This window comes from Nyctereutes procyonoides, unplaced genomic scaffold, assembly GCF_905146905.1.
Source record: "Nyctereutes procyonoides isolate TBG_1078 unplaced genomic scaffold, NYPRO_anot_genome, whole genome shotgun sequence".
Lineage (NCBI taxonomy): Eukaryota > Metazoa > Chordata > Mammalia > Carnivora > Canidae > Nyctereutes > Nyctereutes procyonoides.
Genome location: NW_026575135.1, coordinates 684,296 through 698,726, shown reverse-complemented (window position 1 = coordinate 698,726; position 14,431 = coordinate 684,296). Strand labels below are relative to the sequence as shown.

The 14,431-nt window shown below is 51.5% G+C and overlaps 1 protein-coding gene across 6 annotated transcripts in view; it reads right to left on the bottom strand.

The window, feature by feature from the left end:
• CDK5RAP2 (CDK5 regulatory subunit associated protein 2) overlaps nt 1–14,431 on the bottom strand; it is a 166,774-nt gene that overhangs the window by 112,134 nt on the left and 40,209 nt on the right. For all 6 annotated transcript variants that reach the window (XM_055301775.1, XM_055301770.1, XM_055301772.1 and 3 more), the window contains 3 exons: nt 12,979–13,055; nt 6,521–6,644; nt 3,935–4,089 (listed from right to left, as the gene is read on the bottom strand). In XM_055301775.1, the coding sequence (XP_055157750.1) occupies nt 3,935–4,089; nt 6,521–6,644; nt 12,979–13,055 (356 nt within the window). The remainder of the gene's footprint in view (nt 1–3,934; nt 4,090–6,520; nt 6,645–12,978; nt 13,056–14,431) is intronic.

Sequence of the window (14,431 nt, the reverse complement as noted above, 5' to 3'; positions counted from 1 at the left end):
ATAAATAAACAAATAAAATAAAATAAAATAAAATAAAATAAAATAAAATAAATAAAATAAAATAAAATAAAATAAAATAAAATAAAACTGTGTAGACCAACTAAAACATATCTGGTGGCCACATGTGACCTGCAGGGCTCCTCAGTGTTAGCCGCCTTCACCAGACACGCTCCAAGGTCGCACTGCAGGATGTCACGTAGCTAAAGCACTCACCTTTCAAAAAGGTGAAGGGAGCCCAGAGAGACCGCAGCAGCGCTGCACCGGGCAAGGGCCCCACCCTGCAACAGGCCGAGGTGCCCTGCACATCCGGATCTATCTCAGGGCTGGCCCACGCACCCCATCCCAGACCTGCTGGCAGCTCACCTCCTGACCTCCCCGGAGCTCCTCGGCAGCCCGGCCTACAGGGAGGGCACACAGGACCCTGGTCCCGTGGGACACAAGTCCGGAGCTGGCATCTGGCTGCCACACTGGCCCTTGGAGTGTGGCTGGCGCACACGTGCCCCCGACAGAGAGCCGACCGGGCAGTACCGACAAATCAGGTTCTGCGCCTCTCCAGCCAGGCCTGTGGGAAACCCCAGATGCAGCCCCTGGCAGCGCCCTGAGCGGACGCCCCGCACAAGGAGAGCCCCCGCCTACCCATCTGCACCACACTAAGTACTCAGCAAGCTCCAATTCTCCCCAAATTCCCTCTTGCAAAAAGAGGAGAAGCCAAGCTTCTGCGGCACATGCTGACAGAGACCCCTTTCCTCAATGATTCCCTGCTTGGCGCCAGGCTCGCACCTTTCTTTGCATGTGCCCTCCCTGCCCCACGCCCAAGCACAGCTGATCACCTCCTCCCTTTGGTCACAGCACAGAACCCTGAACTTACCTCTAACACCAATCATGACACTTTTTTCCACATCTGTCCCCTCCCCCACACTGCGAGCGCCATGTAAGGAAGACACTGCTTATCTCCCCACCCCTGGCACCTCACCCAAGGTCATGCTCAGCAGCTGGTCAAGGAATAATCTATACCTCCTTTAATCTAGCCTTAAACCACATCCTCAAGCACCTTCTAGACTCTACTCTTGGAGGGATCCATGATCCCTCTACCCAACGTGTCCCAACTGAAAGCTTATCTTCCCACTCTCCCTACCGAAAAACATCTGTTCTTTCTCCCCTTCTTTCCCCAAACTCAGCACACTGCACCGTCATGCCACAGTTGTTCATGCTCAAAACCTGGGTGAGGAGGTGGTATCTCTGCAGCCCTTCCCCTCATCCCCAAACCCATCAATGATAAAGCCCTTCAAGCCATCGTGTCAATTCTACCTTCTAAACATCTCTGCTGGAGAACACTCCAAGCCAGTTCCGTCAGCTCAGTTCCGCTCACCATGATGCGTCGTCTGGACTTCTCCAACAGCCCCAAGAGCAGTCTTCCCACCCAGCCCCACCGCCAACCCATCCTCCAGGGGCAGCCAGAAGGATGGCTCTGAATTATAGTCTGATCCTGACACTACTCCAACTCCTACCCTTAACTCATCAGCAGTTTGTCACATGCCCTGAAGACAAATCCCAAACTATTCGACAAGCCCGCGTGATCAGGCCAGCTTCCCTCTCCCTTCCAGAACACAACCCTCCAGCCACACTACTGTCAGCTCCCTGGGTCATGCTCTGTGCCCTCCGGCCTCTGAACTTCCCAATGCGGGGAACACGATTTCTTCCTCCAAGTAACTCCTCCTTTACCCTCACACTTCCACGGAGAAGCCTTTCCTAATCCCTCTAAACAACCTTAGAAAGATTATGTTAACCAGCACTTCTCCATCTGGCCCTTCTCACTCTGTTCCCGCCCTCCACCCTCCCCACCTAGCTAGATGACAAGCATACGCCGTGACGTAAGGTCCCTTGGCAGAGGGACCAGTCTGTACCATTCATACCTGTACTCTAACCACCACTTATTGAGCAAAAGATGCTCAGGAAGTACTTGTTGGACAAAGGGCATAATGACCCAACAGACCAAGGAACTAACTGCTGAGCATCTGCTGGGACCCCAGCAGGGCCCTTCTAATCCACTCTCACCCACGATCACTTCTCAGACCCACCCCTAGCCCTCTCCCTTCTTCTCTCTTCATCAGCACCAGGAATTGTCTTTTCTTGTTTGGTGGCTGCCCCCACACATTGTAGTCTCTTCCCTGGGTTCCCTCTTTCCAATTTAACAGCAGGAGGCCTGCAGGTTCCCCAGGAAAGACAAACCTATAAACCTCTGAAGGGCTTCAAGGCTCATCAGTTGGGAGAGATACAAGGGGACGTATAAATAATTTGTATGGAAAAGGATTCCAGACTCTCTCGCAGCCTGCAAAGGCTGCTACCCTGTAGGGGGAGGCCCAGCAAAACAAAACAAAACAAAACAAACGACCCACCCAGGGAAGCTTCTCCTCCTAGCCACGTAATTGAGAAAAACACTCATTCACTCAACCCTGAGGTCCTATTCCTCACAGAGAACTCTGCTTCCTGACTCCTCCTGAGATTCATCCCAAAACTTCAGTTTTCCAGATCAAAGCTAAGAAAAGGTTGTAGTGCACCAAGTAAGTGCTAGTTCCTCCAGAAACTGAAGCTAGGACCCTGAGTAAGTGGAAGCCATGCCTCTCCCTCACAATCTATTCATTCCTCTTTTATAGATAATCCTAAAAAATCATGACAAGTTGCAGACTTGAATCTCTAAAGGTGGCATGGAGGCAGAAAGAGAAGCAAACAGCAGTTGGGGAGCACGGGCAACTCAGCACCAGAACCCAAACAACACGGTGGGCCCATCAATCACACGTCACTGAGCAACCAAAACAAAAGGAACCAGAGTCAGTATCCTCTACTTAAGGAAATAGGAAAAAACTAGATCATTTGCTTTGGAACAATTTCTGTCAAATTCCAAACGAGCCTGGCTCCTCAATGGACAGGTCACAGGTTAGCCAGAAGTTTCACTTAGTTTATACAACCTTCTACCTAGTGACCATCAAAGCAAGGCAAGAGTAGCAAAATGTAAGGATCACGAGAAAGCAGAAAATCTCAACTCTCTCCTGACCAGTTTTGATCCAAAGTTTGGTTGTAAGGCCCGAGCACTAAAGAGTGCCTAAAGGCCCTACGGCCCATCCGCTTCTCCGGACTGGGCGGCACCCATTTTATTCCTGGACCGACAGACAGCCCTGTCTGGGTCTACACTTTCTCGGCCCATTGCACTGCACTAACGTGGGCCCTCGGTCGGCATTAAACACACGATGAGGGGCGAGTGGGAGGCTCAGTCAGGTGCGCGTCTGCCTTCAGCTCGGGTCATGACGCTGGGGTCCTGGGACCGCGCCCTGCACCGGGCTGGCTCGCTGCTCAGCGCGAGTCTGCCCCTCGCCTTCCCCGTGCCCTCCCCACCCCTACCCCCGCTTATGCCCTCTTTCGGCCTCTCACTCTCGAATAAATAAAACCTTTTAAAAGAAAAAAAAAACAACACGATGATAAACAGGTCACACGAAACTCACTGGCATCCACTGTGGGGATGTAATCACTTACTGTTCCCTCTGGGAAGAGTCACAAGAGAATTTTCTCCCCAACAATGTCAAGTAAGACTGGGCTTCTCCTGCGCTACTGGCTCATTTTCTCTTGGGAGCAATGTGACTCTTGTGTTCATCAAGACTGCTTTTCTCTCTTTCCTCTGGTTACCGGGAAGCTTACTACGGAACTGAAGGCTACATTTCGTATCTGAACAGACCTTATCGGCAGAAGTTTCTACCTAGAATTCTGTCCCTGTCCTCATATCGCTACCCTACTCCTTGTCCTTCCATCCTGATCTTTCTCCAGGTCTCCTCACCGTGGGGGAACAAGCAGAGAAAGGAAGGATCAAAGAGGAAGGAAACAGCCTTCCCGCCAGGCTGCCCGATTAAGGGATATCAGTGAGTCGCAGAGATAAGCGCCAGACCTGTCTTTCTGCTCCAGGACGACAGCCATGTCCACGTCCCCCTCGTGCCTCTTCTTCATCTCTGAAAGCTTGTTTTCCAAGCTCAGCCGAAGAGCCTTCTCTGTTTCCGTCCCCGCAAAGGCCTTTTCCAGTTCTGCTTGGGCAGCTTTCACATCCTAAAGTTAAATTAAATGCATTTGATGCAATTTTTCAATACAATTGGGAACATTTTGAAAGGAAATTGGATTAAAATATAAATATTTATGACTTTTTCTCCGGCACATTTCCCCTCCCTGAATTGTACTATACATGGGGAGAATCAGTAATAAATACATTTGCCAGCCATTTTTCCCTCTTGTATCCTGAAGAGTAATAGGCATTTCCAATGGAAAAGACTCAAGTCTACAAAAACTGTACTTCTGGATTTGAAAAATCAGATCAATATTTACAGCTTCAGTGTGAACAAGAAGAAATGTGCCTCTCAATACTTACACATACATAAATTCCAGAGTCCCCCTAATCTCCATACAAATTCATCCCACACCCCACCGCCCTCCCCCCATTTCTCTTAAGATGATGACTACACAATTCTCAAGTACATTTTCTACATCTCCAAGGTGACGTCGGTGGTGGAAAAAAACCACGTTCTTCCTGAGAGCTCAGAGAGGCCCACCAAAAAAGTATCTAAATCACGCAGGCAGTGCCCACGCTGGGGCAAAGCACCCCGGTGCTCAGGAGTGACCCGGGGTAGATCCGGATCTCCAAGTGCCCATGGCCTCTGATTACATCACAAAGGTAAAAGTCGAATCCAACTGGGTTCAAACCCAGCTTTCCTGATGATTTGCTGTGGGACACTGGGTAGTCCCTTAGCCTCTCTGAGCCCGAGCTCATCCGTACGACAGGGATCACCACCATCCCACCAAGGAGTTGCTCCGACGCTCCGTCCGATGCCTGCCCCATCACAGGAAGCTCAGAAACAGGCTGCTTCCTCCTCCCTGCCCTTTCCCTCCACGGGGCCTTCCCCGCCACTGCTCCCACTTGGGTGGGGGGGAAAGCCTCTCCTCCCCACCAGGCTTGCCTGGCAATCTCATGGAGAGCTGGGACAAGCCATTCCCCAATATTCTGAGACAACAAACAAAACCTATTTAGTGAGTGCCTGTTACATGCCAGGCTTTGAGCCAGGAGCTTTATTTATCTTTGTTCCTTACCTAACCCTACAAAGTTATGTGCCGAGAGACACACTGCAGCAGTTTATTAGAAGGCAGGTTCTACGGCCGGAGCTCCCGGCATTACTGCCTGTGTGACCTTGAGCAAGGGGCTTGGCCACTCTGTGCCTGGCGCATGTGTCTGTTTTTAAAAAGAACGATAAAAGTATTAACCTTCCAGGCTTACTGACAGGATGACCTGAATGGATGACGAACAGGCTGAGGGGGCCTCACACTCGCAGGCCCCCAGGCTGCCAGAACCACTGCCGTTAGGACAATCACTACTGCAAAGCAGACGTCACCAGCCTCCCTTCACAGACGCGGCGGCAGAGGCTCGGAGAGGGACGGGGCCAATAAGCGACAGAGCAGAGGGCTGGCCCAGCACCGTGTGGCAGCCACACGGGCACCCTACACCACTGGACAGCCCTTCCGGGGAACACTGGGAACATGGGGTTGGAGGACTCCTGTTGCGGTACCGGCTCTATGGCTTACGACAAAGCCTCAGCTCCTCGCCCTCAGAGCGGTCCCTAGCCGGTACTTTGGACCTAGGATCTACACAGCCCCATGGGGCTGGTGTGAACACCATGAATGGAAAGACCACTGTTAGCTGCAAAGTACAGCACCAGTGCATCTCCCTTTTGTTTCCAGAAGTGCTTTGTGGGGCTGCTCCTCCCGGCATGGAGAAGAGCCAGGTTTCAGAGGCAGAAAGGGAAATGGCATAAGAGCCTTCAAAGACCAAGAATGAAATAACTAGTGTCACTTAATACTAACTGCATGTGGACGGAAACTTTTACCTTCTAGGGGACAGGATTTTTTTAGCCAAGACACATCCTGCCTCCCATCGTTTTGACAGGAACACAGGAAGCACCTGAGATCGAGCAGGAGAAGCCACATGCGGTGCCCCCCACCCAAGAAAAGGCATTCGGTGAACAGCGGGGTGACGGGGGTTGGAGGCCAGGTGCCAGGGACGGGGCCGCGTGGCCACACAACAGCCCACAAATTGGAATCCACTTCCAGGCTTTGCGCGTGTTAGGTGAATCACTTCCCCGCGCTGAGCCTCGGTCTCCTCCTCTGTAAAACCAAAGGAACTGAACTAGGTAAGAAGAGCCCAGGCTTTAAAATCAGCAGCCACGGAGACTGGAATCCAGGACCAAACTTAGACTACTGAGTCTGTACTTCGCTGTCCTCGTCTGCAGGAGGTAAGGGTACAAATTCTACACACAAAGCACCTAAGACAAGGCTGGAACCCACGAGATGACCCCTAAGGGTGGCTCCTCTTTCTGCTGAAACTCTGAAGGTTTAGGGAAAAAGGAACAAAATTCTGTCCCCCGCCCCCCCCCCCCCCAGGCCTCACTATTGACCCACTGTCAGAACACAGTCTCCTCGGGGTTTCCAGACTTGCCTCTTCTAAATGGAATATTCTTTTGGTTAGGAGATCTTCGACCTGCTGCACCTTCTTCTGAGCGTCTTCTTTCACCCGCTGAACTTCAGAGCCGCCCCTTTCAGCCAGGCTCTCAACCGCTTTGCTGCAAAAAGGGGCAAAGGTGTAAAATCCACACGGGGGACAGCTGGACGGGGATTTCAATGGCCCCAGAGAGACAAGGAATATCTGTTCATCACTTCTCCCACAAGCCTGTGCTTTTTTTTTTAAAATCTTTGTAATTCAAAAACATAGTGCAATATATGAATGTATCAAATCAACCAACATGTACACCTTAAACTCCTACGTTACATGTCAACTACACCCCAGGTCAAAATACATATATGTAAACACAAATCAAGAAAGGAGAATCATCTAGAATCTTACCAGTCAGAATAACTAAGTGAATATTTTAGCACACAGCCTTTCAGAGATTTTCTACAAAAAGAGAATCATGTATGTATGACCTGATTTTAACACTTAAAACACTATAAACATCCTTCTGTGTCAATAAACATAAATCTCTTGTCATTTTTAAAGGCTACATATTAATTCACTGTGTAAAATACACTGTAATATATTAAATCCCCTGTTTCTTATTTGAAGTACAGTTGACATGCCTCAATCTCCTATTTTTAAAACATTCAGATGGAGGGGATCCCTGGGTGGCTCAGCGGTTTAGCGCCGCCTTCAGTCCAGGGCGTGATCCTGGAGTCCCAGGATCGAGTCCCGCATCGGGCTCCCCGCATGGAGCCTGCTTCTCCCTCTGCCTGTGTCCCTGCCTCTCTCTCTCTCTATCTCTCATGAGTAAATAAATAAAATATTTTTGAAAAAAAATAAAAATAAAGAATAAAACATTCAGATGGAAAAAAAAAATTAGAATTCTGATTTTACATGTTTGTCTGAAAATACTTGTAAAGCACAGTGCCCGGGCACAAAGTACTCAAACAAATGTTAATGTTATTATTTATTGTATTATAAACAACACTACAATAAAAGCATCCTTGTATGTATGCTACCCAGTGAGTTCCTAGGGTCAATTCCTACAAGGGGACTTACTGGGTGAAAGGGGGGGCACACTTGGAAGACTTCTGAGAGCTACTGCCAAATTTCCCACCAGGAAACGCCCAAAAAATTACCCCTCCGCCAGTGGCAGGAGACGGGGAGAGCTGGGCTGACAAACCGAGGTGCAAAGGAGCAGCATGCCACAAAAATAAACCTGAAGGATCCAGGGCTTTTATCACCATCTTTTGGCAACCAGAGAGGAAAGCATCTTACATACAGCATGGTCCATCTGGGAGCACTGGCTACCACTCAGGGCATGAGGAGAGGGGCCTGTGCAAGCAACCCACGCTCCGTCAAACGCGGAGTTCGCACAGCTGTGGCACCACAGAATGTTCCATCCACTGGACCGAGTGGTGGGGATGCAACACCAAAATCAGACACAGGACCACAACCACGGACGCCTTTCGTTTTGGTTCTCCTCAAGAGAAAAACAGCGTCAGATACGAATTTGCGAGACGTACACTCAGAGCAGTTCTCATCAGATTTCTAAAATGATTGCAGGGTACTAGGAGGCAGGATAATAAAGGAAATGGCTCCACCTAAAGCTGATTTCTCGGAAAAACTGCAACAGAACAAATCCATTCACCACCAGCCTCCCATGCCCTACTTTAGGGGCATATAAAATGTCCCCACCCCAGAGCCAAGTGAGCAGCACTCACATGTACAGGCCACGTGAGCTGCTGGCTGAGAACAATGGAAAGTCAAGAGGGCCGCACTTGCTGTCCAAGTCTCGGACTTGAGCTGCCTGCAAATAAAGGCCTCATTCATACCGAGCTTCTTTCACCAAGAAGCCTTCAGAAGGCCCCAGTGTCATGACATCATTTTAATGGAATTCAACGTGAACAACGGAAAGAAAGAACACGGACTCTGATGCTTGAACAGATTTGCTTCCTAACCCGTCCTCTATCACGTCCTCAGTGTGCCTCCGGGTAAATGACTCCTAAACCTCAGTTTCCTCAGCTGAAGAATGACCGGCCTGCCTCTTAGCATGAACGTGCTAACACCTGTGGCGGCCTCGGCACGGGGCCCCTCCGTCTCCGGTCTGGGTGCCGCCTGCTGTCCCTGGGGCCCCCACAGCCCCTGCCGAGATGCTGGGAGAGACCCGTCCGTCCCTGCGAGCTGACAACAGGTCATCCTCTGGCCAGAATGAAGGCCACCACTGCCACCCCCGACTAACGCCCCGAAATGTCCTCGGCCCCCACCCCTCGGCTCACTTCTCCCGCGGGGCTGTCTGGAGTCCACAGGGACCCAGTCCTTTCTATCAGGCCTCGAAAGGTCGTACATGTGCCTGAAAGAATTCTGGACTGGAGGCTCTCCCCCCTGAGCCCTGGCTATGGGACTTTTCCGGTCCTGAGTTCCCACTAATCACCCTGAGTGTCTTGGCCCTTGGGCTTTAGAGCCTCCTCCCCCGACCCTCAGCCCAACCCTTGCCCAGCGAGGGCAAATACACCGTCTCCTTTCTATCGGCTCAGATGGAGCCTGGCTGTTTTATAGATGGAAACACAGACGTTGTCAAGAGGCGGACTACAATTTTTAACAAGTCCTGGTATTACTCAGTTTGTTTGCATTTTAGTTATACCAATAAAATATATTCCCAATAATAAATGTTCCAACTTTTCATTTATCATCTTTGTATTTTACAGTTACTGTAGCAATAAAATTTATACTCAGCAGTATGGTGCAATTTGCCTCTACTAATGGAATTATTATTTTTGTTTGTGTTTTAAAGCTACAGAGTTAAAATTTACTCCCGACAGTATGTCTGCTTTGTTGTTAATGTCCCCTCATCGTAAATGATAAATACAACAACGAGAGCCAGCACACATACGTGTTTTCTCCACAACAGGGCACAGTGGGCTCCGGAGCCAGACCCATCCCAGCTCTGTTACCAAACCAGGCTCCCCAGCTCCCCGGAGCCCCAGCGATCTCCGTACTCTACTCGAACGGGACTACGGGCCGCCTCGCAGCAGGGGGACACCGACAGAGCAGGCCCGGCGGCAGGCGCAGGCTGTGGGCAAAGGAGGGTCTCAATAAACGCCAGTTCATCCCCCGTCTCTCTTACAGAATCTGGGCCAACAGACAAGACAGAGAGCACGACCTACGGCGAGGAAAGGGTGGGACAAAGTGGTCTCATCCAGCATTCCACTCGACACAAAAAAGAATCTTCTATAAATACCACCCCACTACCCCGTTTAACTGTCAACACTTCCTCTTGAGCCTTTCCATTCTAATTATAGTTCATGAGAAAAAGCAGGGGCTTCCTGGGAGGGCCCCACATCTCCCACCTGCCTCCACCCCGCCACCCCCCCAAAACAACCATGAAAGTGTAAAAGGGAGTTGGCATTAATAAAGGTGTTTTTTCCACCACAAGGATGTACCCTCACACGCTTGTAGGTGCTGAGCAGCTGGGGTGAAGGGAAAGGCACAGTTAGCAGGAAGGTGGCAGGAACCGTGCTGTCCCACGGCAGGCAAGGCGCAGAGGCCCCGCAAGGAGGAACGGCTGAGAAGCCCCACATTCCGCTAAGGGAGACGAGGCTCGTGGCCTTACAAGAGATGAAAGGATACGAAACCAGTGCTGGAGCACAAGTTAGGGGCTCGTGCTCAAACGCCAGCTTCGACCATCCCGCCGAAGGGGTGTTCGTCACGCTCCTTCCCTTCTCCAGGCCTGATCCCCCCAAACTGAGGGTTTCCTCAGGCTCAGCCTAGCTCCCAGGAGATGATGGCACGCAAACGGAGGCAAGTGTTTCATCAACTGTAAAGTACCGGGGGCGCCTGGGGGCTCGGTAAGTGTGTGACTGTCGAGGTCAGCTCGGGTGGTGACCTCGAGGTCATGGGACCGAGCCCCGCGTCAGGCTCCGGCCTGGGCGTGGAGCCTGCCTGAGATTCAAACTGCAGAGCAGGGCCCGCCTACGAGTGTGACGATCTGCCAGAGAAGCTGGCGAGGAGACTGCAAGGTGGGCTCCAGGCAGCCATGTGCCACCCGCCAGTAACGGGAGGCACGTGGACTGGGGGGGACACGAGGCAGAGGCGGCGGCCAGGGCAAGCTGCAGCAGCAGCAGGAACAGAGCTTCTGGTGTCTGTGAGCTGCGGGCGGGAGAGAGAGCCGGGGTGGAGAGCGGGAGCCATCACGTCATCGTGAACATTCTTAAACAGGGCCCGTGACCTGAACCCCTAACCTAGGCGTCAGGCCGGACATCCGCCTTCCCATCCACTACCAAGCCGCGAACGCCCCTCTGCCGCGCCCTCCACGTCTACCACCGACCCTCACCCTCACCGGAGCTGCCAGCCGAGCCCGACCCCCCTGCCTCCCCGGTGCTCTGTCTACGAAGCACTTCCCACTCAGCAGCCGGGGACCTCTACGCGACTCGACTCTCACTGGGTCCGCTGCTCAAAACCCACGACTGCGCTCCGCTGACCTTGGGAGAACCTCTGCTGTGGCCTCAAGACCCGGCAGGACGTGTTTCCTCAGAGCTGCACGCGCAGCAGTCAATTCCTACGGCTTCCTCGCATCCCCCCTGAGAACTCCGTCCTCGGGACCCCTTCCTCGGACACGTGTCTATTTGCAGATCTGCTCCGACCCCCCGTCTTCTCAGGGCTCTCTTCCCACTCTGTACTCATATGCTGATTATTCCAAGGATTTCCTCGCCACCACCCCTCCGCGTGTCTGTCTGGATCACACTGCAGCCCCAGGAACCTAGGCCAGTGCAGCACACAGAAGCTGCTTAAGAAATCTCTTTCTGTGTAAGTTAATAAAACCGGTCAGAACAAAAAAGGTCTGCTGGGGCAGTGTGGGGATCCGCACGTACAAACACGTGCACGAGCCCTGAAAACCTCCTGCCCCGCGAGTGCTACGAAGAGAGCCCGCAGCCTTCCTGAGTTTGGGTTCCGTGCGTACGTGCCTGCTGCCAAGTCCTAGCTAAGGCCCGCAGCAGGCAGCGCGCTGAGGACGAAACAGACCAAATTCAAATTCCACTACTGACTTCCAGACTTGGTAAAGCGGATTTGACTTCCCGCCAGAGAAATGATGTGCTTCAAAAAACAAAACAAAACAAAAAAAATAGCAACAGCAACCAAAAGACCAAAAACATATTTACTATTATTCACTCACACTCACTCATTCACTCGCTTATTCAGAAAATACCATGTGTACAAGGTCACCGTAATTCGGAAAAGCCTGAACCCAGGAGCCCCTAGTGTCCCCAAAGCCAGCGGCGGCCCAACTCCCAGCAGCTGGCCGTGTGGCAATGGGAGGAATCCACAGCCTGGCCCAGAGCGGAGCAGCTAGGTCCCAATAAGCCAACGACCCCATGCTCCTGGCCCAGCAGATCCAGCGGCTCGGCTCCCAGGACAAGTGGCGCATTTCCACACGAGCTTCAGCCAGATCCTTGGTGGGTCAGCCCGGAGAGGTCTTACCCCTCGCTCGCTGGGCGAAGCTCTGTGCACTCTGGTGTCCCACTGGAGCCCCGCTGGACTCCCCTCTGTCACTGCGCCTCCGGGAGGCTCCAGGGGTGCTAGGGAGCTCACCAGCCTGCCGAGCTGCCGAAGTGAGGGGAGGTCTCGTTGCAAATTCCCAGTGTACGGCACGATTACCGAACACGTGTTTAGGAATGAATGGACAAGCTACGGAGCCACAGACTGTATCCTCTAAACTGGGCTTATTGTTCAATATATATTTAAGTTAATTGTGTGACTAAAATAATAGTTTTCAACTATGTTTCAAGCAGGACACCTCTCTGAAACAAAATATTACAAGAAACCCCAGTGCACTGGACAGATACAAAACGAGTTACTCTGATTAAAGCCCTACCCTCGGCCCCCCAGCCTCACTCACCACAGGAGTCCCTCAGGATCTGGGGCTCTCACAGCAATGAAAATGAATGAGCTACTGCTAGAAGTGAGGACGTGGACGGATCGCACAAGTATATGGTGGGGAAGGAGGCCAGGCGCCAAAGGGTGTGTGTATAGTGTACGATTCCACTCCTATAAAGTTCAAAAATGGGCAGAACGAAGCACAGGGGTTATCCTGATGGAGAAGGATAAGCTCTGGGAGCACAAAGGGGACTTCTGGGGGTGCTCATGTTCTGGTTTTTGATCTGGATGGTGGCCCATGGAACCGTGTGCGCTTAGCGAAAAGTCATCATGCTGTACACTTAGGAGGGGAACGTTTTCCCCCAAGTGAATTACACTTCAAAAGTCTGCTGAAGACGAATTAAATAAAAATGATCACCTCCTGGGAGTCCTCAGGGCCTGGCGGGTTCTCAGGGCCCAGCCAACAACCGGCTGAGAAAGCACCAGGCTGTGGTTTACGGGCCCACCCGGCCTCCGGTACCAGGCCCCCGGGCGCCCTGCAAGCTTGACAGATGACAGGTACTCACGAGGCTTTGATGAGCAGCTGCTCTCTCTCCTGGAGCTCCCGCTTCAGACTCTCTACTTCCACCTTGAGCTCGATGTTCTTCCGGGCATGATCAGGAGAGAAAAGGAACAGTGTAAAATACAGGACCCATGACTGTCTGCGGTGGGGAAGCGGCTTTCAGCACAGACTCACTTACAGGATGCTTCTAATGGGCAGATGCTAGATTCAAGACCTCATTAGCCTCAGGGCACAGGGAGAAGGGAATTATTAAACACTGGTGGTCTCCAAAGAAAGCCCTGGATTTCTCAAGACTTGGAACAATTATGTAAATTCTCCAAGCTTCTAACAGCCAGTGCATTCAAACACTGAGGCATAAATGTCATACAAGTGAGGCTGATTTAAAAATTGTTTGCCCTCCGCCAAGCAAATTTACAAGCAATTCTGCAGTTTGCTTTTACCATTCCAAGGCAATTACTTCTGGTTGTTTACAATCATGGCAGTGGGATCGTGGTACAGCTTCAAAAAAAAATAAATAAAACCTGTGGACAGGTAAGTGGGGGGGGGGGGCACATCACTGCCCACCTCGTTTCAGTGTAAGATTCCAGGGCTCTTAGGAAAGAGCCACGACTGCACGGGGCAAGCTGTCTATAAGGACTCCAGCGCTCTCCAGCCAACCATCCTAGTCACACGTGGCCTCGGGCTTCTAACTCATAGGAGAACCCGAAGACTGAGCCTCCGGCAAACAGGCTGCAATGTGAGACAGCGGGGCAGTGGGGGGGCTTCTGCCCAAACTGGTCCACGGATGTATCCAACAAAGCACTACAGGAACTCACGCTGTGGAGACTGGCCTCTGAGTGTGTAGTTTGCACGGGACTGCTATAAACCCAAGATTTCCCTGAAATCTTGCTCCTGTTTTCATAATTCACATCAATTTTACATCCTACTCCATAATACATGCATATTATTTTAAACAAGAATCACATTCCCAGTAAAATTTACAATCTCAGTGGACATGCCTCCCACCTTTCTGCCAACAGCCCTAGGGGCACGAGGACCCCAGCATGAGAAGCCAGCCAGAATGAAAACCAATCCGTTAATGAGGACATGGGTTCAAATTCTGCCTCCCCTCCTTATACCAGGAGGAAACCATCCCAAGTCAGCGGCTGCTCATTTACTCATCCTTTCACATCACAGAAATATACCAATCACCTGTAAGAAGCCAAGTATGGGGCCAGGCGCGGAGGACACGGTGGTACACAGGGCAGACACAGCCCCTGCCTTCCGGCTAGCATCAGCTAGGAAACTAGAAGCACGAGCCTATAATTGTCCTTGGAAATACAAGTCCAGGAGGTAAGAAAGCAAAGCTTCTCCTTTCAGGCCACTCATGCGTCAAATGAACAATATAAGCCCCCTTGACGTGGGGGATTTGAGGAGCAAATGAGCTAACAGATGAGAGGAGCCTAGCAGACAGGGCT